Below are 25,597 nucleotides of genomic sequence, written 5' to 3' on the forward strand. Positions count from 1 at the left end.
AAGAAGAAGACATGATTTTTTTTTTTTTGTTTTGTTTTGTTTTGTGTCAAAGAAATTATTATTATGTTTTTTTAGAGAAAAAGCATATGGGTTTGATATATACGATTGTTAATTTAATTGGATTTTCCCCTTATAATTTTCACGTGCTTCTTTTTTAAAACTATTTAAAATTTTGTTCTTATAATAAAAAGAGAATAAAATTACAAATATATTCACATAACCAAGACTCGAACATAAGCCCTGTATCAAGGGATATGCACTAGAAACCAACTCCACTAAATAAATTTTTATGTCAATTTGTTGCACATTGAAGTATATATACAGTTGTTATAATATTAATATAAATTATATAAACTAAAATAAAAATTAGGGGGTCCTAAAAAATCAGGGGTCCTGTGCATTGGGGGCACTTGCACTATTCCCGGGCCGCCCCGTCATACTAGTTGGGTTAATCCTAACTATCTCATATATGGGAAGACAGTAAGGAGCTCAAGAGAGACCTATGTGCACCATGTTCAAACATGGCTTACAAACTGCTCGGGTTATGTAACTTGGTATGACTATTATATGAATCTAGATGGTTGTTCCTCATTGTTTGAACTTCATTTGAGCTCTTCATTTGTGTAGATGCACACTTATCTAAATTGTAATCCAATGTTAAAAAGATAACGATATATTCCCTGAAATATCCGTAAATTGGAGACCTGATATTATTTGCATGGTAGATATTTTAATACTTAGCCTTACCTTTGGGATTTCTAAGAAGAGGGTTCTCAAGATTCAAGCATGTGAATAAGAGAAATCAGTCATGATACTATGTTAGAATTGAGCCAAACAGAAAGAAAATGAACTAGAGAGAAGATAGGTGACGTATTAGGAAGAAGGGGAAGGAGTGTCGTGAAGGAGGCGCGTCAATTTTTCCCCTTGCTTTTAACCTGTTAACCAACACAACCGTTTTCCCTTGTTTTAAAAACACCCCCATGTGAGTGGCTGTACCGGTATATAGTATATTATTATATATTATATAGTATTATATTATATAGTATATAGAAGAAAATTCTATAGAATTATAAATTCTAAACAAAAAAATTAGATTTTTATATTTGTAATTTGTTTTCTTTAGTTCTTTAGAAAAAATTTTGAACTGCGTCGAAAACGAGAGAGTCTTGTTCGTATAAAATCAATATATACTTATATTTATTATATCTAAATTATATCTACATACAAAGTAATAGAAATAAAATAGAATTATAGTGGATGAATATTGAAACAAGACATGTACCATAGCAAACAAATGAAACTAGGCGGTTCGATCTGGTCGTGAAATGTTTCGATGTCGTGAAGAAAACCAAAAAACCATTTGTAAGCGAATAATGGAATTACATGACGTGCGACCGTCGTGTCATGCAATTGCACTTGCTATATTACAAAAGAACCCTGACTGTGTGCAAATAGGGATATATACATGCAATTACACCTAATTTGTAAACCCTAAACCCTATGACCTACTGTCAAACTTTCTACTTTGCTTGGGAGCGTGTTATTGGCTTCCTTGCGATGGGATGATGAGGGATGAAGGGACCATGTTCGGCCAACTTGTCAAGTTGTTCGTCGACAACTCTTTGAACGAACTCCCTTACTTCCTTTAGATGCGTGTTTTTTGGAATCGGTCTGCGCTGCATCTAGTGATAAAACCCTTCTCATTCACTGAGTCGTTTACTTGCCTACTCGAACCTTCCAAGGCAGAACCATATGTAGCCTTCTCTTTAAGGTTTAATTTCCTCCATTTATTAGCAATCTCTTCTTGTACCTGGAAAAAAAAATCTCATTAAAAGAGCCTTTTTAATAAAATAATTAATAAACTAACCCAATCCATTGCCATCTCTCACCTTATTGTCCAACTTTGCATTTGCCACTTTCCCCATTTTATGTCTTTTTTTTTTCTTTTTTTTTTTGTAAATCATTTATTTTTAATCAAAAAACCATCATAATATTAAGCAACCACATTTTCGATTTTTAGATGTACGTGTAACTTACATGAAATTAAAAAATGCATCTCGGCCAACTCTTGATTGTTGCACATTACTGTCGACCTTGCGCTTTCCTTTTGTTGATCCCCTTTTTTGAGCTTCCATAACTTGCACAAATCAAGTACAAAACACTATCATGCATGTCTTTAGCACCAAACTTTCAAAATGACAAACCCACTTCATCTCATGAATATGAGAAACCTACTTCCCCTCTTGCCCCAAGTCATCACCACAGAATTTCAATTAACAATACCATAAAACAATGTTAACTTACCTTCACAAGGAACTAATACCAAATGCTTTCACAAGGGTCGATTGCAGACGAGAGGAGTGCCAATAACCCACCAGTGACTGGAAAAACTGAATTCCAATTCCTATTATCAACCCAAAATGCTAACCCCTAAAATTTTCCCCAAAATCCAAACCCTAGAATAGGTGGTTTTTGACAATGATGACAAAGAAGAGAGAGAGAGGTTGCAGAAAGGAGGAAGAAACTTTCTACAGAAGAGGAGTTGAAGACAGGTGTAATTATGCCTGTACAAAAGAGTATGATTCAATTTTCTGAACAATTAAGGGTTTGCGAACAGAAGGACTTGCATTGCAGCATTGTCATGCAATTGCATGTGCTAAAGGCAAATACCGACCCCCTATGTGCAAACTGAACAAAGCTTAACAACGCTATGCTGATTAATGTATAGCGCAATGACAAACAAAACCAAGCACAGACTTTATTATGACCCTATGTCTATTATTCAATATTAGGGTTAATGACATTGTGTTGTACACAATTCGGGATCTACCCTCAAGTCATTTGTGGTACATGACAATGTGTAGTACAACGTAATTTCGATAATTGGTCGTTTTGTAATATAAGATGTTCGCCTTATTGCCCATTATCGTTTCTCATGCTCTGTATTTCGGTTAATTTCGACCTTCGATTTATAGTTCAAAAAACAGGTATAATTATGCATGTACAAAAGAGTATGATTCATTTTTCTGAACAATTAGGGGTTTGCGCACAACAGACCCCCATCTTCCCTTTCAAGTTCTTAAAGTTGAGTTTAAACATATCAACACCCTCCAAGTATTTGGAATTCAAGCAAACACATACCAACATAAAGGGTACATAAATGATCTCCGGGTTTCTACATGGCATATCTTAAGAGACTGAAACGAGTGCTTCATACCAGGAACTAATGCTTGCAATACAGGCTTCAGATAACCAACAAATTACTGAAACATCGACTTGCTTGCCAAGTCCTGTGTGAAGTGAAGTTCCCACCATAATTAAATCATACACAATCAGAGGCCTCATGGGTATTTATATATACAATCAGATCAAGAGGCACTATAACAACCCAGCAGAAATGCAGAGTGGGAAAAGAAATACAAAATTTGAATAATTAATTTCTCGAATTGTTCAGTGAAAAAACTGAAACAACAATTCAAAATCACTAGTGATTAGCAATTTACAGCACCAAAAATCACCTCACTCACATCATATAAACATGATAACAAAATCCTTGATTTAATTACCAAAAAAGAGAAAATGAAAGCTGGTTGGCTGACTTAATAGAGATTACTTACTAACAATCATTACAGAACATAAAAATATATGCGATAAAATTGGAGTTGTCTATCGTTTGGCACAAAAAGGGAAGACAAATCGATGTTTACCTAGAGCAGCAAGTTACTGAAAAGCAAAAATAGAGTAGTTCGTTAAGTACATAACTTTAATTTTCTAAATTCTTTAATCAACTGCACAATAATCTACCAAATTCTCATTTACAGCCAAATTGTAAATCACATATTAAATTTTAAAAGGAACAAATAAATGGCAAAACCCAAAATTTCATTTACAGCCACACCGGTCAAAATTCACACAAAAGAAGAATAAATTAAATAGAACCATCAATTACACATAACGAAAATCAACACACGAACTTACCGAGATGGAGGAAGCAGCTGGAGAAGACGAAGTGGGTTTCTGGGTTTTGGCTGAAATCTGCTCCTCATATGGAGAAGACAAAGTGGGGGGAGCTTCTTCAGGCTGTAGAAAGCTGTGCAGCTGTGACTTCAACGAAATAGAGCTGTGGCTGTGCAAAGCTATGGAGGAGGAGATAAACGAAATCGAGTACGCATCCTAGGTTTTGAAGGAGCATGATTTTTTTTCCTTATTTTAACTGGTTAACCAAAACAACCAGTTTCAATTGTTTTAAAAAAAAGCCCACGTGACTAGCATGTGATCGGCTGTACCGGTACAGCCGATGCACCACAGACGCACTCTCAAAACAGATATTGATGATGGCAGGCCAATCGGTCACGAAATCCTAAAAAATCACAGCAATAATGCCAACAAAATTCAGCCCAAAAATCACAACATTAGTATGCAAATTCCAGCTTAAAGAAGAGTACTTGATAGAGTTGTGTTACCATTTGGAAAAGTGATCAATTGCTTAACAAGAAGCTGCATACACAATAGTTATCAAAGGCAGTGACGTTGCTACTGTTTTTCTAAAAGAAAACAACCTTTTTTGTGTTTTTTTCTTTCTTTCTAAACACATGGGAGAAAAGTGTTGTTTCATTTTATTTTATTTTATTTTATAATTTTAATATTGAAAGAGTTTTTCGATTTAAACTCCACATTTTCTTTGTTCATCCCAACAATTAAATCATTAAGCTCTTAAGTTTTATTACTGTGTAAAAATACAAAAAAGGTCATCCAACTTAATACTTAATAGTACATCTATACACACATTTCACACACTTAGAATAAACATCTATGAGAGCACTGCCAGAAATTACGTCCAAACAGTACCCATATTTGGTGACCAGGCCATGGATTTGCTTGCTCAATTCCAATGTAAATAAATCAGTTGAGACACCAAGAAGGCTGACGAATGTCAAGAGACTTGGGTGGAGCAATCTAAGCCTCATCTTATTGAAAAGATCCAGCGCTTTAGACATTTTATCACGTCTTCAGTAACCTTCAATCATTGCATTGTAAGAGACCACATTATGATCAGCCAATGAATCGCGTAGTTGTAAGAGCATTTCCAGCAGCTAAGGCTGGGCTCGTGCTGGGGGGTTTGGGCAAAAAAGTGGTTTCCAATAACAAAAGCAAGCCCGGGCAAATGGTGGGACCCAGCAGACTGGGCTGGCCCGAGTGCAAGGCTGATGTCAGCGTGCTGACGTCACGTCGACGTCAGCCCTGCATCCAATTTTTTTTAAATCGCCCACGTAGAGCGCGCTAGGCTCTCTGATCATATTTTGTCCAGCAATCCAACGGTAGCAAATGTTTGTGCAATAAAAAAAAAGGATAAAAATTTTAAAAAATACCAAAAAAATTACTGATTTTTTTTTTCTCTATACCTCATTTCCATTTTCAACATTTAAGTAAATGTCTTTGTCCTTTTACTTTCATTTATTTTTATATTACTCCATTTACTTAAGTTTACAATGTAAATAAGTAAGTACCCCCCATTTGGATTCAAATAAAAATACTAGAAAATCAAATTCCCACCAAATCAAAATATGAAAAATCGGTTTTAGTGCAAAATACGATTTAGGCTAAAAATGATGGCTCATTTTGTCAATATATACTTCATATTAAAATTCCATAAAATCAAGTTTTCTTATTTGATGTGTAAGGAATAAAAGCCGCCAAAAATTATCTTGAGAAAATGATTATTCCGAAAAATTATTTTTCATACTTAGTCAATATTGCACCTCCGCTACAAAAATTCTGGATCCGCCAATGTCTATAAATATCAACCAATACTCTTCACTTTTAACACCAAATCCTCATACTTTTTTTTTTCCTATAAATACCAACCAATACAACTAATAAAATAAAATCATATCCAAAAATATTATTCAATATGAATAGTATTGACACGTAGGAAACCAAAAATCTTATCTGAAAATATTATCCAAATTAATTGTTTAAGTAAAAAAAGTTGTGGAAAAAACAAAAAAAATGAATAGTATTTGCCATGGCAAAGGGCAACTGCTGGAAACACATTTTGTTGGGGGGGCTAGGGCAGCCACTATTCACGTGAATAGTAGCTGCCATGGCAAAGGGCAAACTGCTGGAAATGCTCTAACAAGTTGACTAATGCTCGCCTTTTAGTTTGGAGGTTTTGGGTTAGAAGACATGGGCCTTGTTGTGACTGAAGAACAGGGCACGCAAAGGTGGAGAAGTTGAGGGCCTGTGTCTTTGTGATCTTCTTTTGGCAATGTCTTAGGTGCAGTGCAAAGTTTCTCTCATATCATAGGAGAGGATGCTCTATTCAAATTGTATGTATTTCCTTTCTTTTATAATACTGGTACATGACAAAGGGATGGCTGATTGTAGTTTGCACCCAAGTTATACTTTGATCTGTATTATTGGTTGACAACATTGTGATTACTGGTTAACATGGTTTACCAAACAATTTTTTTTATTTTTTTTATTTTTTTGCTTTTTGTCTATTTTTTTTTATACAAGCGATATTGAGGAAAGGGAGATTTTAATATGGGACCTTGAGTGCAAGGTAAGAGTAACTGCTTCTAACCACTTGAGCTAGCTACAAATTTGGTAGGATGTATTTACTGGCATTGCTCTCATAGATGTTATCCAACTTAATAATAAAAAAATAATGCTGCTACACATTTGACAACAGTGTTTTATCTCTTTAAGTAATGTGAGGTTGATGTGAACTTAGAGTGGTGAAGGGTAAGATAACGGGGTGTGGGGTGTGAGGTTGATGAGTTTTTTTATTTTTTTTATGCTGAGTGTGTATTTAGGGGTAGTTTGGGAAGATAGTTGGGTTTTCTTAGAAATTGTGAAAATTTGAATTAGAAGTTAGGGTGAACTTAGAATATGGGGTGAACAAAGAGAAGTGCAGGGTTTAAATAGAAAAACTATATTTTAATTAGGGGAATGTTAGCAACCTTCTCTTTTGGACATTATCCATTTTCCTAATGACATGTGTCACTTTACTTACACTTAAAGCAATGTCATTAGTACTTGAGACAAGCTAGCTTTTGTCTTCCAAACTTACCCTTAGAGCAACTCCGGCAAGGAGCTGAGCCCAAGGTTGGGGGGAGGAAAAAACAAAAATCTGTTTCCAGCGAGGAGCCCAGGCCCGAGCGCAAGGTGGGACCCAGCAACCTGGGCTGGGCCGAGGGCAAGGTTGGCCCGAGCTCCAGCCCTCGTTTTGGTGCTGACGTCATCGCTACAGTGCCGCAGTGCTACAGTGACGCTACAGTGTCTGGCGCTACAGTCCACTAAAAGTCCACGTGTCGCACTCTGGGCTCTCCAATCCAACGTCAGCCAATTTTTGTGCAATAAAAAAATGAAAAAAATTGAAATTTTTTTTTAAAAAATTACCAAAAAAATTACTTTTTTTTTTTCTATAAATACCAAAATTTTATCCGATTGAGATATGAATTTTATAATAAATATTGATATGTACGAACCCAAAAATATTATCCGAAAATAATATCCAAATTAATTATTTTCATTAAAAAATTTGTGAAAAAAATAAAAAAATAAAAAGTAATTGCCCTTAGCCATGATAATGGGTGGAAACACAAGATACTATTTGAAAGGGCAACCACTATTCACGTGAATAGTGGCTGCCCTAACTCCCCCCTTGCCATGGCAAGGGGCAAATGAGTGGAGTTGCTCTTATTAAATATATAACTTTCATGTTTCCTCTAATTTATCCTTTAACTTTTTTACAATTTTCTTACTACCTTGTTAAAAAATTAATTTAAAAGTGATATATCATATATTGATGAAGAACCACGCGTGTGGTGAAAATTTCAAATTCACATGGAAACAAACATGTATGAACATGCCTTGGTCTTGGATGTATGTTGATGTTGAATTCCCTAGAATGATGTAGGTGTTCCAAGAATTGTTTTTAGGTCCGCCACCCAGAACTAATTTTCAGGTTGTTTCCTGCTGAATTTTTTTTAAAATAAATTTTTTAGTTAAAAGACTAATCCTATGGCAATTGAATTGGTTGCAAGTTTGAGTTTGATTTTGATTTTGATTTTTTTTAAATTGACGTTTTTTTCTCATATAATTTTTAACAAGATGATAAGAAATCCTAAAAAAATCACAGGAATAATGCCAACAAAATTCGGCCCAAAAATCACAACATTAGTAAGCAAATTCCAGCGTAAAGAAGAGTACTTGATAGAGTTGTGTTACCATTTGGAATTTGGAAAAGTGATCAACTGCTTAACAAGAAGCTACATACACAACAGTTATCAAAGGCAGTGACGTTGCTACTGTTTTTCTAAAAGAAAACAACCTTTTTTGTGTTTTTTTTCTTCTTTCTAAAGCATGGGAGAAAAGTGTTGTTTTATTTTATTTTGGTATAGAGGGTTGGGTTGGGCATTTATATTTGCTTTTTAAATTTTTATTATTTAATTATGCCTCTGGTCTGAACCGTAGTTTTGGCTACTTGTTTACTTATGCTTTCATTGCTATATAGTATATTTAGTTAGAATTGAATTCGAACGGGCCGGGCTCGTGAGTATGCCCTTCCCCCCCGGCTCGGGCCAATTTAAGTCTGTTGTGACTCGACTCAATGTGCCAAAAATCTTTAACTGAGCCCGATTCATACATGGGCACTGTGCTTAGCCCGATTGAGGCCGGTCCACCCCGTTGTACACCAATTTTCTTTGACAAACCAAAATTAAAAGAAAAAAGAAAAAAAGAAGACAAAATGTCAAATAAAGTACTAAAGCTCAACCAATCATGTCAAATCGTGGAACACGTGTGACCCGCACGTATGAACACATACAAGACATCCAGTGACTCACAGCCGTTCCTCTCCTCGCTGCCCCCTTCTCAGTTTTCAACTTCACTTTTTTCCCTATTTCCCTTTTACTCGTATCCCCTCTTTAATCCCCCACCACTTTCCTCTTGCTAGAGCCGTTGAAGCAAAGAAAGGAACAAACACGAACACAGACCGCGCCTTCCCGATCCATCCGACTCAACTCGCTCCGGTGACTCAGAATGGCCGCAGCTGTCTCCGAGAGAGCGGAGCTCGCCAAGCTCTGCAGCTCACGCAACTGGTCCAAGGCCATCCGCGTCCTCGACTCGCTCCTCTCCCAGTCTTCTTCCATCCAAGACATCTGGTCCGTACACTCTCTATCTCACTCGCGCGCTCTCTCATTCAATTCCCGCTGATCTTCAATTTCTTAATCGAATTTGATTCTGATCCATTTTGTGGCTCTCAATGTTGGTGTTGCAGCAACAGAGCCTTCTGTTACAGCCAATTGGAGCTACACAAGCATGTGATTAAGGACTGCGATAGGGCGCTTCAGCTTGACCCCGCGCTTCTTCAGGCTTACATCCTCAAAGGTTTTTCTTCGATCATTTTATCGAATTTGAACTATTATTTGACTTGGAAGAATTTATTTCGTTTTTCTTGGAAATTTTGGATAATTTAAGTAGTTAGGTGATAATGATAGCTCAATTATGAAAATGTTCAGGTCCTCGTAATTAGCTGATAATGAAAGGTGCGCAGTTAGTTAGACATTTCGGATAGATTTTATGCAGTCTTAATTTTTATTTTAGGTGTACGGCAAATGTGAATAGGTGACTGGTAGTCGAGGCTGAGTGAAAATCTCATAGAATTTGTGAGCAAGATATTAAAGAAGAGGTTCATTGTTTAGATGAGTTGCAGTGTGGTTTGTATCGGCCCTTGTATTTTGGAGAATTTTTTTTTTTCCGTAATCTAAAAGTTACTTATCAATGATTTAATGAACGTTCTGTGGAAAACTTTTAAAGGGGAAGTACACTTATTGAAGAATTTGATAATATAATTACATTTTTGTTTGGGATGGAATAGTATTCTTTGCTATGAGGAAGTGAAAAAAAAAATACTGAAATGGCACAGTACTGATTGAGCTAAAAATTCATTTGGTTGAAATCATATTGCTCTTTCGGATGTATGCACAATTGTGCACTCTCAGGGAGCACTTATTTGACACTTTATATGATTCGATGTCTTAAATTTTTTTAAATACTTGTATACAATGAATCATTACATGAAGTACTGTTGGAGCTCCGCCATTCTTGTGATCTTAGACTTGATCTTTGTCCTCTAGGTTGTGCATTATCTGCTTTGGGAAGGAAAGAGGATGCTCTTTTGGTTTTGGAGCAAGGCTATGAACATGCCTTGCGTCAGTCTGCAGATCTGAAGCAGTTGCTAGAACTGGAAGACCTTGTAAGAACTGCAAAAGAGGAGAGAAGTATTGGATATGAGACTCATGCAAAACAGTCGGCATCATCTATGTTTGCATCTGAATCAAGATCACATGTTAATGGGAAGTCAAGTGAGACTCATGAGAATCACAATAAATTGAGTGATCAATCTGAATTATGCAGTGAATCAACAGTTACCTCTGAGGTCCATCGCAACTCTAATGGTAATTTGGACGTACCCAATGGAATAGGTGATATAGCCGCAGCGAGTAAGAAGTTTGATAGCCAAATGAATGGGAATCATGATAATCGTGATAAATTGGGTTATGACTCTGAATCATGCAATGACTTAAGTGATACATGCAGTAAATTACCAATGATTTGTAGCAAATCAAGTGATGTGACAGAAACTCCTCCCACACCCCCAAAGTTAAGTAGTAAATCTGATATACGCCATGAAATTAGTGATGACTCCAAGAGAAATAAAAAGTTCTGCGTTGCTAGACTTTCAAAGTCCAAGTCAATAAGTGTGGATTTTCGACTATCAAGAGGTATAGCAGAGGTATGTTATAATTCCTTTATTTGGTAATCATCTTTCTGTTTCAGCACAGTTATTGTTTCTGTTGAATTGCCAGTGTTTTAAACCTTATATTCTCTTCAATGTGTGATGTACCTTTTTTACAGGTTAATGAAGGGAAGTATGCTCATGCCATATCTATATTTGATCAGGTAAGTTTCAGTCCATGTGAGTCCTGAAAATTTTCTGGCTATTGGAATTTTCCTTCCCATCGTTATTTTTCCTTGTGTTTCTTTCATCTTCATTTTTATTATTTTCCTCTTTTCATTTCTGGTTTGTCGATGGGTAACAACATGTCTTGGGGGTCGTAGTTTTACGGGGCCTTTAGCAAGTTTTATGAGCATTTGCATTGTTTTATAATTATATGCACAGATATTGAAAGAAGATCCTAACTATCCAGAGGCACTGATAGGGAGAGGGACAGCCTATGCATTCCAACGAGAACTTGAGGCTGCAATAGCTGATTTTACTAAGGTATTTGATGAACTAATATTTTGACAGGAGAATAAAAAATGGTTTGGTTCTACATGCAAGTAGTTGATCTGTTATATTTTTCAGGCCATGGAATCAAATCCATTAGCGTGTGAGGCATGGAAACGGAGAGGGCAAGCACGAGCTGCCCTGGGAGAATTTGTTGAGGTGTTATTTCTACCTTAATTTTTTCATGTAAATGTATTCTCTGTAAAATAAAGTAATGAATATTTGGTCGTGGTTTTACACTGTTCCTCCAACTTAATTAATGGTAAAAGAAGTTATTGTTACTTGTTATGACACAAGAACTGACATGTACATGCATATATTAAACTCTTGTGATCCAGGCCATTGAAGATCTGTCGAAGGCATTGGAGTTTGAACCAAATTCAGCCGATATTTTACACGAAAGGGGTAACTAGCTCAAACCTAATCATTACATTTCAGCATTCAGGTTCAAATGTTCAAATGCCTTCATTTTTTAAGATAAAAAGATGTTGTTTTAGAGTGTATCTGCATCTATTTACAGATTGTGAGGCTTAGGTGCTGTTAACATGTTAAAACAGATGTAGGTGAACAATTTTCTAGAGAGATCAATAGCTGTAGATGCTTGACATTGTATTATTGAGACTGCAATGTTTCTTCAGTTATATTCATTGAAGGTTTATCATGTAAGCTTGACATGTGATATAATCACATGTATTAGGAAACCTTTTTTATATATTTTTATTAATAGCCCTAAACGACGACTTCTGTCAATAGGCAGGTAACAACAGTAGCATTGTAATTTTTGCAGGAATTGCCAATTTCAAGTTCAAGGACTTTTACAATGCCGTTGAAGACCTAACTGCATGTGTGAAACTTGATAAGGATAACACATCTGCATACACATACTTGGTGAGTCTTCAAGATTTGTGTTTCTGTTGATTCTGTTGTCTGGTATTTGTTCTTGCAGTTTACCCTGGAATAATCTTGCACTATTGAGTATTGACTGAACTGATATTGGCTTCCCTAGGGTTTGGCATTATCCTCAATTGGTGAATATAAAAAAGCTGAGGAGGCACATTTGAAAGCAATTCAACTGGATCAGAATTTCCTTGAGGCATGGGTGCAGCTAACCCAGGTATCCATGAGCAAATACTTTGTTTACCAAGGCCAGATGAATTTCCATCATTGTTCATGCCTAGTTCATTATATTGCATATCCTTAATAAGAATGGCAACATCACTAGTGAAAACTAGAATCTCATGGAATCAATATGGGATTTTATCTCTGTTAAATGGCATAGGTATAGTAATAATGTAATACACTAGAATCTGAGGATAGGCTCATAACTAAAGCTTGGTAGCAGTTATTAGTTCACTCTTAACTGCTCATATAGAGTGAATAGGACTTGCCATTTTGGTTGATACAAATCGAGTGTTTTATAACAAGTATTGCTCTTCTGGCATGTGGGTTTTTGCAGTTCTATCAAGATATGGCTAACCCTACCAAGGCTTTAAAATGTCTGCAGCAAGCTCTACAAATTGATGGGAGGTGAGCATTTTGTGTCTGAACTAAGCCATCCATGTTTCTAAAGTTTATGTTGATCCTGATATAACTCAGCAAGAGTGCTAATGCTGGAGATATACTTGTTTGTCTAAATTTGAAAGGTTTGCCAAAGCATATCATTTGCGCGGTCTACTGCTCCATGGAATGGGAGAACACCGGTAGGTTATACCAAATCCTATCTTTGGAATGAATTGTTGACTATAAACACTAACCAGTATCTACTCTTGAAATGTTTGCATGATCTTGTAAAGCATAAATTATTTTGGATATTACTGTGTCTCTGATCATATGGTAGATGTAGTAAAATGTGATGGATTGTTGTCATCATCAGTTGCAATATTTTGTATTTTGTATTACAGTCCACTTAAAGTGGAATTAGGCACCACAGCAGTCCACGGGCACAATAGCGTACTAGGGATAATGACTTTTGGTCATATTCATAGATGAAAAAGTTGCCAATGTCCCTTGTGGTATCTGTTAGTGAATGTAGCATTGTGCTAATTTTTTTATAAATAAAGACACTAGGCGGTGTAATTAATTGCTGGGTTCTATATTGCAGCAAGGCTATTAAGGATTTGTCAACTGGGTTGAGCATTGAGAATACCAATATTGAGTGTTTGTATTTGCGGGCATCCTGCTACCATGCTCTTGGAGAATATGGGCACGCGGTATAAGAAGTTGTTTCTTTGGTTTGTTTGGAACATCAGCTGCATGTTTAATCATATTTCACTTATACATTGATCACAGGTCAAGGACTATGATGCTGTGCTGGATTTGGAGCTAGACTCGATGGAGAAGTTTGTGTTGCAATGCCTTGCTTTCTATCAGGTTTAATTTGATCTGGAATAGCATGGCTTATTTCATGTTGATATTCTTGCACATAAGCACTATGTAAGTGCTGATGTGCAGGAACTCAAAGTGTAGTGTGCACTATTAATCTTAGTGTGCAGTTCCATCTTTTAGCATATATCTTTAATGCACCTTGGGCACTTTTCTTCTTCTTCTTTTTTCTCCAGATATATCAAATGAAACATTCCCTTCTTTGAGTAAAAGACTATGCTCGACAAATCACAACAATGATCTTGCTTTTGTGTCAAACTTTGAATTTGTTATTTTGTTTTGTTTACAGAAAGAGATTGCTCTGTACACGGCATCAAAAATCAACAGTGAATTTTGCTGGTTTGATATTGATGGAGACATTGATTCACTTTTTAAGGTGATATATTTTGAAGATTATTTTGGTCTTGATTTCCAGTTCATTGTTATAAATTTTCAGCTAATTTCTGTCATATCATCTCAGTAACAGTATGTGCATGTTTGGCATAATTATACCTAAATATAATACAAAAGGCGTGGTGCATGAAATGTCATATAAGAAAGATAAAGTTAAAAAAGGTAGCTATTCCCCTGCCTAGTCCTTTCAACAATTAATTGTGAAGCTGAAGAAGCTGAAATGTCAAATATCCAAAATCATATTTGTTCAATTAAAAAGTGGCCAAAGCCAACCATGTTTAGTTACTTAACTTTAACTTTAAAGTCATGGCGGATCCTCATGAAGAATCTGCACACACTTACACACCCAAACCGATGTGGGGCATTGGAAAACCACCCTTTTTTTGGCTATAAAATCCAACCATTGTACCCCAAACAGAGGCTACAACATAACCTCTTATAAATAAGAGCATGTAAGGGGAACATTTAACAAAAGGTTGCACCCCGAGAATGTATGTGAAAAAGGCTAGGCAAATTGACTCTTTCCCTTCTCCTACTTTCTGTTTATTGTGTTTTCAATATCTAATATTCAGGAGTACTGGTGCAAAAGGTTGCACCCCAAGAATGTATGTGAAAAGGTCTATCGGCAACCTCCTCTGCGTGAATCTTTGAAGAAGGGCAAGCTTCGAAAGCAAGTTTTTACAGTTACAAAGCAGAAGACTGCTCTTCTACAAGCTGCTGATTGCATTGGAAGGAAAATCCAATATGATTGTCCTGGCTTCTTACCGAATAGGCGTCAGGTGATTTTGATATCAAGAATAGCTTTGAAGTTAATGCAATTCATTGTTGTCACTTCTTAGTTGCGTTTCTTTACTATTTTCCCATTTATGTTTTCAACTTTTTATCTTATTTGAGGTTTATTGTAATTAGACATATTGCCTTGAGGAGATGTTGCACCTCTCATGTTTTTATTTAAATTTGAACAATCCAGATCAAATAGATTCAATTGAAGCTGCAGATGTTGCAATCATTCGAGGCCCATGATATTTCACCCATCTCATATTTATAAGCTAAAATGGTATATGATCTGTTAAACAAAATTCCTCAGTAAGGATTTCCAAAACACTTAACCAGAGGTGAACATCAAGAAGGTTCCACCTTTAACTGATCATTTTATCCGCATCATTGCACAAAAATTGATGAGATAAAAGTGATCAGGCTTGATGCATAGTATGAGACTTAACTTTTCAATTTGAACCAATTTTAATATGAGAACGAGACTTTACTTTTCTATTTGAGCCAAGTTTTAAAAAATGAGCTAATATCTGCTCTCAACCGTAAAAACTATTAATTTTGACTCAGTGCGTATGTGTAGACAACCATACTTTTGTACAGAAGAAAACAATCTGACTTTTCTTTTTTGCAATGGTTATTATTACTTAGAGTTTTACGCTGTTTGTTTCCTATTGGTTTTCTGGCTGGTGTTTTTGCCCGGCTTGTTTGTACTGTTCTCTGCCCTTTTGGGTGATTGCAATGAATTGGAACTTCAAAAAAAAAGAAAAGAGTTTTACGCTGTAGCATTTAGCATTCTTCAGTTGACTCATTTGGAGCATTCAACTCTACTTCCATATAACTTGATGTATTTCCACGTTTCTCTAGTTTTCCTTGCCCTGAAGAGCTTTGAATTAACCAACCAATATTTTTTATTTATTAATTTGTTGACATTCTATGTCTACCAGCATCGTATGGCAGGATTGGCTGTTATTGAAGTTGCACAAAAGGTTTCAAAAGCTTGGCGTTCCTTCCAAGCAGAATGGAAGTATTCTAATAAAGGCACATCGTCGAAGAATGGTAAGAGAGGCCGGAGAAGGGAAAGAGTCAATTTGCCTAGCCAGAATAGAGGCGGTGCTGGTTGTAGTACGAGTAGCTCTTCAGAGACCTCCACTTCATATGGCATTACAGAAGCTAATTCATCCGCACGCTCTATGATGTCATGGCATGATGTTTATTCAGTAGCTGTCAAATGGCGGCAGATTTCAGAACCTTGTGACCCCGTTGTGTGGATTAACAAGCTAAGGTATTCCATTTTATTTTTAATTTATAAATCATTTCCATAGTCAATAGCCACATAACATCATGTTTGGATTGAGTTTCACTCTGATTTTCATTTAAATGGTTAAATAAGATAGTCAAATATTTTCCTATGCTGTTTTCTAATGTGAACATGGATTTCTACTCAACTCAGTGAGGAGTTTAATGCTGGATTTGGGTCTCATACACCGTTGATCCTTGGACAAGCAAAAGTTGTTCGCTACTTCCCAAATTTTGAAAGGTGAAGGTCTATTATGCTTCCATTTAGTATGGAACTGTTTAAACAATGCTCTGTCCCCCCCTTGACTGCTCATCACTTGTCAATGTGGCAGAACATTAGATGTTGCAAAAACTGTCATGAAGGAGAGGTCATATGTGTATAATAAGGTTGATAACCTTATTGATCTATCCAGGGATGGGAAATTGAAAGATGTGAGTTCACCAATCCTTTATTTTTACTCTTGAAAATCTTATTTTATTACTTGAAGACTATTGTATCCTTTTCCTATATTATGTTGTCACTTTTAATCTTTTTTTTTTTTTTTTTGGTTTGCTTTTCTTTTGCATGTATAACCCTCGTTGAACAATTATTTCTTTCATATGTAAATAATTGTTTCACTCACATAATTATATTCATGCAGATTTTGGAAGCAAAATCTTGTGCTGATTTACACAGAGTGGTTGGTGAGGACTTCTGGTTGTCTACTTGGTGCAATAGTACTGCCTTTGAGGGGTAACAATGCATATCTTTTTAAAATTGATTTCCGTGCATTTTAATTGCATGTCATGCCTAGTTCTGATTGTGCCTGCTTGTTACAGGAAATATCTTGAAGGGACGCGGATTACCCTAGTAAAAACGTAGTCTTTTGCACCTTGGCTTGCAACATTCTCTTTTTCCTTTTTCATTTTCTAATTTTATTTTATTTTCCCCATCTTATTTAGTCCTTTTTATTTTCTTAATTCTGGATGCATTAAATGATTTTTCCAGGGGGGAGAATAGATATGACTTTGCAATCAGAACACCTTGTACACCTTCAAGGTGGGACGAATTTGATGCAGAAATGGCCAAGGCATGGGAGGTATGTTACCCTACACCCACATATGCGAGCCAATTTTTTATTGTAATTTATTTCCATACTCTATTTTGTTTAATAGATGCCAGTAATCTAACATGGGTCGAGCCGCTTTCTTGGATCCTTGATATAAGCAATACATGATATATTTGTATTGGAAGAACAAATATCACAATATGAGACATGAGAAGCGCTTCTAGTACCTTTACCATTCCTTAATTTTGCATGTGTAGAATCTTCCCAAGCATTGTGTTGGCCAGTGAAATATACTCTTATGAATATCTAGTGAATGTGGTTTAGCTAATCCTCACCTATGAAAAGAGAAAATTTACTAAAAAACTTAATAAGGAAAAGATGAGAATGCTTGACATTCAATCTGAACCCTAACCTGAGCCATGAAACAAAACATGCTCCAAAGTGTTATTCCACTCTCCCACATATCCTTACAAACCTTGTGAACTCTCATTTCACTTTACCCAAAACTGATGCCCTGTAAGAGTTATTCAAGATCCTTCTTGGATAATGCAAGACTCTTAGCCCTAGTAATCCCTAGTTCCTGATAAACTACTTTTTTCATTGCCCATACCTGATAAATTACTTGATACAATTGGTACTTGAGATATTCCAACAATACATTTGGCCACCATGTCCTGCTTAAGCAGAACCTTAGGATGCAATCAACATTTGTTTTTCTTTAATGGCAAGTCTTCTGGATCTGGATAGACGGGACCTTTAGGCTGGTGCTAGCTAGAAAACCTTTGACTAGAGGCGCTAACAAGCAGATTTGTTTATACTATTGTTTGTCTTTCATTCAGTGTGTCAGCAATCTTTTGTGGTATTTTTTATTAATAATTCTTTGGTTGAATAAATTGCTAATGTTTGCATATATGGACTATGGATTGGCAGGCTATATGCAATGCTTATTGCGGTGAAAATTATGGGTCTACTGACTCCAGTGTGCTTGAAAATGTGAGAGATGCAATTTTAAGGATGACGTATTACTGGTATAACATTTGACCTTGATGCATGGATACGGCATGTTTGTCATTCACAAAATATATAGTTCTAAATAAGGAGTATCTATACATATTCGCCTTTTCAGGTACAATTTTATGCCGCTTTCTAGAGGCTCTGCAGCTGTTGGGTTTGTGGTTATGCTGGGATTACTTCTTGCTGCTAATATGGAGTTCACAGGAAGTATCCCACAAGGTTTACAGGTGGATTGGGACGCCATTCTGAACTTTGATCCAAACTCTTTTGTGGACTCGACGAAGAGTTGGTTGTATCCATCTCTGAACGCAACAACATCCTGGAAAGATTATCCTGACGTGGGATCGATTCTAGCCACAACAGGTTCAGTTGTTGCTGCTCTGAGCACTTGCGACGATGTTGCTTCTAAAAGTCCTGAAGAGGTGAGTTCACTGTGTCACACATAATTTATACGCATGATATGCCTTTTGTGAGAGTTGAAGCTGCCGCATCAGTGTACACATCGTCATATTAGGCATTGTACCAAATCTTGCATTTCTTATAAATAAGTTTGTATTGTCATCAGCTATGAAGACTTAGCAATGACCCAGTGTTCATTTGGCACTTTTAATGTTATTTTGATCACCTAAGAATTTTGTGCTGACTTTCTGAAATTGACGTAGCGTATTTTCCTGTTTATGCAGTGCTGAGTCAATTTGAGGCAAGATATCTGCAAATCTTACACCGGCTTATACCAATGTGAACGCGTATGCATGCTGTATGTTTATTTGTTGTACAGTTTTCTAGAATAATGAAATTGTAATTTTTTAAATACAATTTTTCCCCTTTATTTGTTGTACGTTAATTCATCACAATAAATTTAGAATCCATGTTTTTAATTCGCAGTGGATAGTTGTCATTTTGACATTATCATATATATATTTTCCTTTTTTTAAAATTTTTTTTTTTAAAAAGTTGGGAATATTTATTGGTTAAACCTTAGTTAATTAGAATGTGCTATCAGAGTCGAAATTTCTCAAATTCATGTGAATCTCATATATTTCCAATACATATTGTCATCTGGGTCATCACTTGGTATTTAAACTCTGGTTTTTGTTTTTTAGGTTGGTGCTTCTAGTAATACTATTACATAATATTACTAGTATGAATTTCAGTTTCTCCTTGAGTTGTACTGAGATTTGATTATCAATTTTTGTTATTCCAGTTTTCGCCAACATACATCTAATTTATTTTGGTGTTTCTAAACATTGAACCAAACGGACCTGAAATAATGAAGCCGAGATGGAATGGGATGCCATATAATTATGTTGTTAGAGAATGGGGTTTTACCCGGCCAAACAAATGCAATGCAATCAAAGATGTTTTTTCATATCTAACTGAAGATATACACCAATCTGACGGATAATTGTGAAGCCATAGAATCATTTATCTTTTGCTAACGTAAGAGCGCAATGACAATTAGGTAAGGCAAGATCCCATATAGATCAAATCTGATACGGGTTAGGAAGGACTTTCTGTTACTAGAAGGTTTTATAATGATTAATCATTTGGTGAAGTGTAAGAAAGTAGTTTTTAATCTAATCTGAAAAGTTGGAGGAAAAGAAAAGAGAGGTTGATGTCGACTTTTTTTGTTTTTGTCAAAACAGAATATGTCCAAGAGTTCATGTGACAGTATCCCATCAATTAATGGAAAATCTGAATCTAGTATCATAAAAAATACACAGAATGTAAAAGTAAATGAGATAACGCAATCCATGTCATTTAAAAAAAAAAAGCAAAAAAAGAAAAAAAAAAAAAAAGAAAGGAAAAAGTCATATAATTTAATAGTAAATAATACCTATGAAATGCTGTTATTTGAGAGCTTTTTATAATTCAGATTTTGACAGTATTTGAACAAGCACAAACAAAATTTGTCAAAGCAACAATCCCCAAAAAGGTTTTTCCCCCTCCTAAATTTGAGCTCATGCCCAAAAATCAAGGGCATCATGGTCAAAATGCATGGTACCCACTACTGCCACTGTGTCCAGAAGCAGTTAGAGAATGTCTGTTTTTTTTCCACGGTTGGATGGTACCCATGGACAGGACACCAGGTGTTCTCATGAATATGGAGAAGCCAGAGTTTAAAGTCACATAGAGCTGGGTTTATTGATATCTTGTCTTCTTACACCTCCTAATTTTGGTGTACATAGAAATTTGATAAGGCCTCTCTTCCCTTACCCAATTTTCAAACTTCCCATCCTTTCTGTGACATTTACACCCTTTTCTCTTCTTCTTTCCCTTTCTAGCTTTCTCCATCTTTTTTCAGCAATCGTTTCATCTACAACGATAGGCCTGCCTGCAAAAGAAATGAATATTTATGAGGGCTTAGCTAAAAAATAAACAGGCGGTTATTGACTAGTACCTATTATCAATCTACAGTATCTGATACATTGTCGATCTTATCAAATATCGGCGGTGAAGTAGATAACGTCAAGTAGTACTTGTGGGTATTATTAGATATTGACATTGAACTAGATACGGTAAAGTGATACATTGTCGGTATTACCAAATATCTACATTGAATTAGATATTATAAAGTGATATATTGTCACTATTACTAAATATCAACAATGGAGCAATTACTGTAGATTGGTATTTGCTTTCCCAAATAAGAAAACAATTATAACATCGACAATGTATGAATTAATGTAGATTGGTATTCGGTTTTCCCCAAAAAGAAGAGTAATGTTAGCAAGCAAAGATTAATAGAATGTGCTTAATTAAAAGACTCACTGAGGCCATGAGATTCTAATAACTCTTCATGGTTGTTAAAACTCCTGGACTTGGCAGGAGCAAATAACCGAGTTTTATTCATTTGCTTGTTAATCATACGTGCCGCGTAGCTTGGGATTTCTGCCCTTTCGGTTTGGCCGGACTTCATACGGCCATGAACAAATGTTACGCAGTCAATCAAGCTCTCTTTTGCCAACCCTTTCATGTCATAAGCCTGTGATCTTCTCCACAGGCTCTTACCATGAGGGCTCACTGCACTGGATAAGCACAGAGCTATGGTTGTGTCACTGATGACAGCCTCTGGGTTCCTCAGCAGCAAGTAACACTGAGCTCTGTTGCTATGGAGCACAAGCCTGTCTTTTCTCATCTTTAATGGGCACATATGCAAGGCTTCTGTGTACTCCATCACAGCCTTTTCTATGTTCCCAGACCAGAAGTTTAGATTTCCTTCTTGTTTCAGCTGTCTCACCATTGATTTTCTCTCTCCGATTTCTTGTTCAGACATCAACTTCTCCCTCCTTTTTCTATCAACCTTCAAATCCCATGTCTCCTTCAAAGCTCTCTCAACTTTCTTCCTCTGGAATTTCAAGTCCCCATACTTGATTTTATGGTAATCTTGTAATAGAGCCTGTGTGATTGTGTCTCCAACTTTTGGTCTTCCTCCAATACTTCTAAGCTCAACCAGATCAACAAGAAACACAACTGAAGTCTCCATGGCTTTATGTCTGGTTTCCGGGTCTTTGAGGAGTAGCAGAAGACAATCAATGGCCATCAGCTGCCAATCATCTGAGGACCTTGAGAGGTTGCAGAGTGCCTTTATGACTTCTTGTAAATTTGCTACACTTTGTCTTCCAATTTTGGTTTGACAAAGTGATCTCAACAGCCTAATCACAGCAGGTGAAGTTGGGTTTGCTAAACCACCCCACATTCCGCACAATTCAATCAAGAATTCTCTCTTGCAGATCAAATTCAGAGACTTTTCTTTGCATGCAAAGCGGTTGAGAAGATTGAGAGACCAGCACTGAAGTTGGCTAGCCCATTCCTCTGCCTTTCTGTCCTCAATTTCCAACCCTCCAAGCCCTCTTGTAACCAAATCGCAATGGTACTTCAATCTTTTTGAAGGTTCCAAGCCAACAAACTTATCAAACACCTCTTTGAGGCAGGTCATGGCTATCTTCATGGCTAATTCTACAATCTCCACTTCATTTACACCAATGGCTTCTTCAAAGATCTTTTCATGGCTTGCTATATGAGCAAGAGCCCGAACCGCCACTCGTTGCTCCACCCAGGTGATCTTACCTCTCATCAGCTCAATTAATGGAAAAACCACCCCTGATTCTACGGCCTTCTCTGCAAATCGAACCTTGTTCATGGTGTAAGAGCCAATAGTATGGGCAGCATAGTAGGGGATATAGATGTTCTGGTCACTTAGCAGCCACTTTTTGTCATTGATACCTTTGTGAATAAGCTTTGCCATGCATTCAAAGATTCCAAGAGATGGGAATTCAGGGTCATTAGGCTGCATCATGGCTATGTTCCAGAGGCTGCTTAGTGCAAGGACATGTTCTTGGTCATTCCTGAGAGGCAAATCTTGGAAGGCTTTGATGATTCTAGCTTTTCTGAGAGAGGGGTCTGGCTCATTCATGGTGCAGAAGAAACAAGAAGGTTTACTGCATACTGACTCTGTGTTCTTGGTGGTTTTCTTCTGGAATTGTGATTTCATGATTTTGTTTGAGAGAGTTAGGGATTTAAATAGGTTTTTGGGTGTATACAATTGGCATCACAAGAAGAAAAACTTAGTTTGGTAGAGTTCCGGTATTGCAGAAATGAACTTAGATGAACATGGCAAGACTATGAGAGCAAAGAGTGCAAAAGGTTTATTGTAAATGAAGAAAGAGGTGGGGTAGAGAGAAGTACACATCGCTACGTACTCTACAACAACTGGTCCACATAATTGCTTCTGACATCAGATCCAAATACCATGAGTTTTGAAAATTTATATTAGATGTTCCGCGCACTCCTAATTTGTCATTCTACACTCTTTCTCGAGTCTTCTAATTTGTCATTCTACACTCTTTCTCGAACCTACTAAAATAACAAAATATCAATTTTCAAGATTATATAATGACAAACTAGGAGTGTGAATAACAATTCCCTATATTTTCAATTTAAAACCAAATAAGGAGAAGAGGATGATGACTACCAGTTCCATTCTCCGGAACCACCTGCATACTGATCATTGATTGGCCAGGAGTACTTTGTCCTTTTGATCCAAAGTCACATTTTCTCAAAAGGGGTGTTTTTGGATGGCATGCCTCCTCTTTTATTTTCTGAATTTTCTCAACATCTTATCTGAAGCTGTAATTAATTGGGCAGCTGCATGTTAAGCACTGAGAGATTAGCTCAACCAAGTGTCTCTTACTAAATGGAGACAAAGTACCATGATCCTATTTCAGGATTATCTGCATAATGAATGAACCAAATAATTTGAAATTCAAAAAAAGAAAAAGGCACAGCAGTGGACTAGCTAGCCACTATGTTATGATTCTGCATAAAGGGTGACCCTAAAACCTAAAGGGTTGCTCCTGCCATGATATACCCCATCTGCTTCTATATCTATGGCTTCAAAGTCAAGCAAGCAACTTTGGTCCCCTCCATAACAAGCCAATCAACAATGGGTATTAGAATTTTATTATATATATACTGCTCTGCAGATGTGCAGGCTTTTTGAGCTTTGGATGTATACAAGTCAGCTGAACTAAAAAAAGCAGAGTGGAAGTCACCAAATATAATGCTGCAAGTACAACTGGGTTGGTCTCAAGAAAATGCGGCTATATATATACATATATATCATTATGCAAAATCTAAGAATAAGCATTAGCTAGATAGCATAGATTAGCACTTGCTAACTGGGTTTAATAATGCATATTCTGCCAATGACAAAGTGCGCATTCTGAATGCCTTTTACATGGATTATATATATTTATATAGTCATGATTTATGGTTGTTTATAGTTCAAAGTTCAAACTTGTTGATATTTATTTGCATCGAGATTCAGGATGCATGCATGTCCTAGTACTTTAGTTTGGCGTTTTTCCACGAGCACTACACATTGGAGATCCATCGGCTGCTAGTGGGAAGATAGTGTGACATATTTTCCGGTGGAAAGCTTGCCAAATTATAAAGAACATATTCAAACACGGTTGTTAAACAATTGCCTGCGCATGCATCTAGTTTCTCCAACATGAATAGGAGATATTGGTTGATATGAGACCGACGTGGTGGTGGAACTTCTCCCTACAAAACCAGCTTACAAGGGAAAAATGCCCAAGAGTTATGTACTATATTCTCTAACTATATATATAGTTTTGCATGGTACTTTAGTTGCAGACTCTCTTTAATTTCCTTGTTTATAGTAATCTTATGTTGTACAGCTGGCATGTGGTACTCTTTCCTACTTCGGGGTTTTATCCCACATGGTTTTCCACGAGACTTTTCCATACCCTTTTGTACACACTCTTTTCAGTTGAATGGAATAAAACCTACCGCTTCCTCTCAAAACTCTATATATATCTCTTCTCTTAACACAAGTGAATTTCATTAATAAACAAATATTGGCTTTAAAACAAAGAATTTTGAAGTAAAACTTTCACACATGTTAAGTTGAACCCATTAATACCCTAAAAGACCCATTAACAATTTGATAAATAAAACCATTGATAACCCAACCCATTAACAAAACAAACTCACATTGACAACCGAATCCTTTAATACAAGAACCCAACTAAATAACCCAACCCATTAACACAACAAAACTCATAACCCAACCCATTAACAGGCATCAAACTTAATGATAAAGAGAAAATGAGAGACTGAAGGTGAACCAAAAATACAAACCGGACTCATCATACATAAGATAAAAGCTGAGACACAGGTAGAAATCAGATTTCCACCTTGCCTACAATATCACCCACAGAGAGGCAGAGCGAGAGAGAGGACGAGGCAACAAATTTTCTGGGTTATTTGCTGGTATCATAGAATAAAATTTGGGTTAGTTCGATTACCTTCTTTATTCTTTAAGCTGCCCTGCCGCTTTATGGACAAAGTCACAAAGAGTAACAAAGAGAAGAGATATGGGATTTTTTGAGCCGCTCTTTACAAACAAATTGGCCCAACTGCGTTGTGATATCCAAGACTGGCTTGTAAAGGAAGAAAGCCCTTCATCTCTTATACACTCGAGGTAGTTTCTTACTGGGGATTATGATCCGACCAGTGTTTTTAACAAAACAGCAGATCCAAAAGAAGAACTGGGCTTCTAGAAGGTGGACATTGGGCTCTAGAAAGTCTCTACAATGTTGTTGATACGTCTGGAAATTTTAATCACCACACCCAATTAGATTTCTAATGAATTCTACATTTACTCACTACACTCCCGAATATTTTAAAACGTAACTCATCCTTAAACTAATTGTAAAACCTAACAGACAATCTCATGGTGGTTGCTTGTGAATATTGATATTCGGATGATGGATGGATTATGCCTCTTGGGGCACTTTATTTAAAGTTTATTCTTAATTATTTCGTACGAGGAAATTTGAATTTGAGATCTCTTTTAATA

The 25,597-nt window shown here is 36.4% G+C and overlaps 2 protein-coding genes across 2 annotated transcripts; one reads left to right on the forward strand and one right to left on the reverse strand.

Moving 5' to 3' along the window:
• Window positions 1-8,871: 8,871 nt before the first annotated feature.
• Window positions 8,872-19,091, forward strand: LOC117630787 (suppressor of RPS4-RLD 1). Its single transcript, XM_034363563.1, has 24 exons — window positions 8,872-9,170; window positions 9,287-9,396; window positions 10,146-10,804; window positions 10,927-10,971; window positions 11,192-11,293; window positions 11,378-11,458; window positions 11,638-11,704; window positions 12,087-12,187; window positions 12,306-12,413; window positions 12,756-12,826; window positions 12,943-12,999; window positions 13,401-13,509; window positions 13,589-13,669; window positions 13,971-14,057; window positions 14,647-14,853; window positions 15,793-16,130; window positions 16,299-16,385; window positions 16,477-16,576; window positions 16,786-16,877; window positions 16,964-17,002; window positions 17,133-17,223; window positions 18,124-18,221; window positions 18,320-18,629; window positions 18,891-19,091. Exons 1-24 carry the CDS (start codon window positions 9,049-9,051, stop codon window positions 18,894-18,896), a joined length of 3,168 nt encoding a protein of 1,055 aa, XP_034219454.1. The 5' UTR covers window positions 8,872-9,048; the 3' UTR covers window positions 18,897-19,091.
• Window positions 19,092-20,206: 1,115 nt separating this feature from the next.
• Window positions 20,207-22,777, reverse strand: LOC117632551. The gene is made up of 2 exons (XM_034366065.1): window positions 20,980-22,777; window positions 20,207-20,542 (listed from the first exon to the last, which is right to left on the reverse strand). Exons 1-2 carry the CDS (start codon window positions 22,700-22,702, stop codon window positions 20,421-20,423), a joined length of 1,845 nt encoding a protein of 614 aa, XP_034221956.1. The 5' UTR covers window positions 22,703-22,777; the 3' UTR covers window positions 20,207-20,420.
• Between the last annotated feature and the right edge of the window lie 2,820 nt (window positions 22,778-25,597).

Source organism: Prunus dulcis, chromosome 6 (assembly GCF_902201215.1).
Source record: "Prunus dulcis chromosome 6, ALMONDv2, whole genome shotgun sequence".
NCBI classification, from domain to species: domain Eukaryota; kingdom Viridiplantae; phylum Streptophyta; class Magnoliopsida; order Rosales; family Rosaceae; genus Prunus; species Prunus dulcis.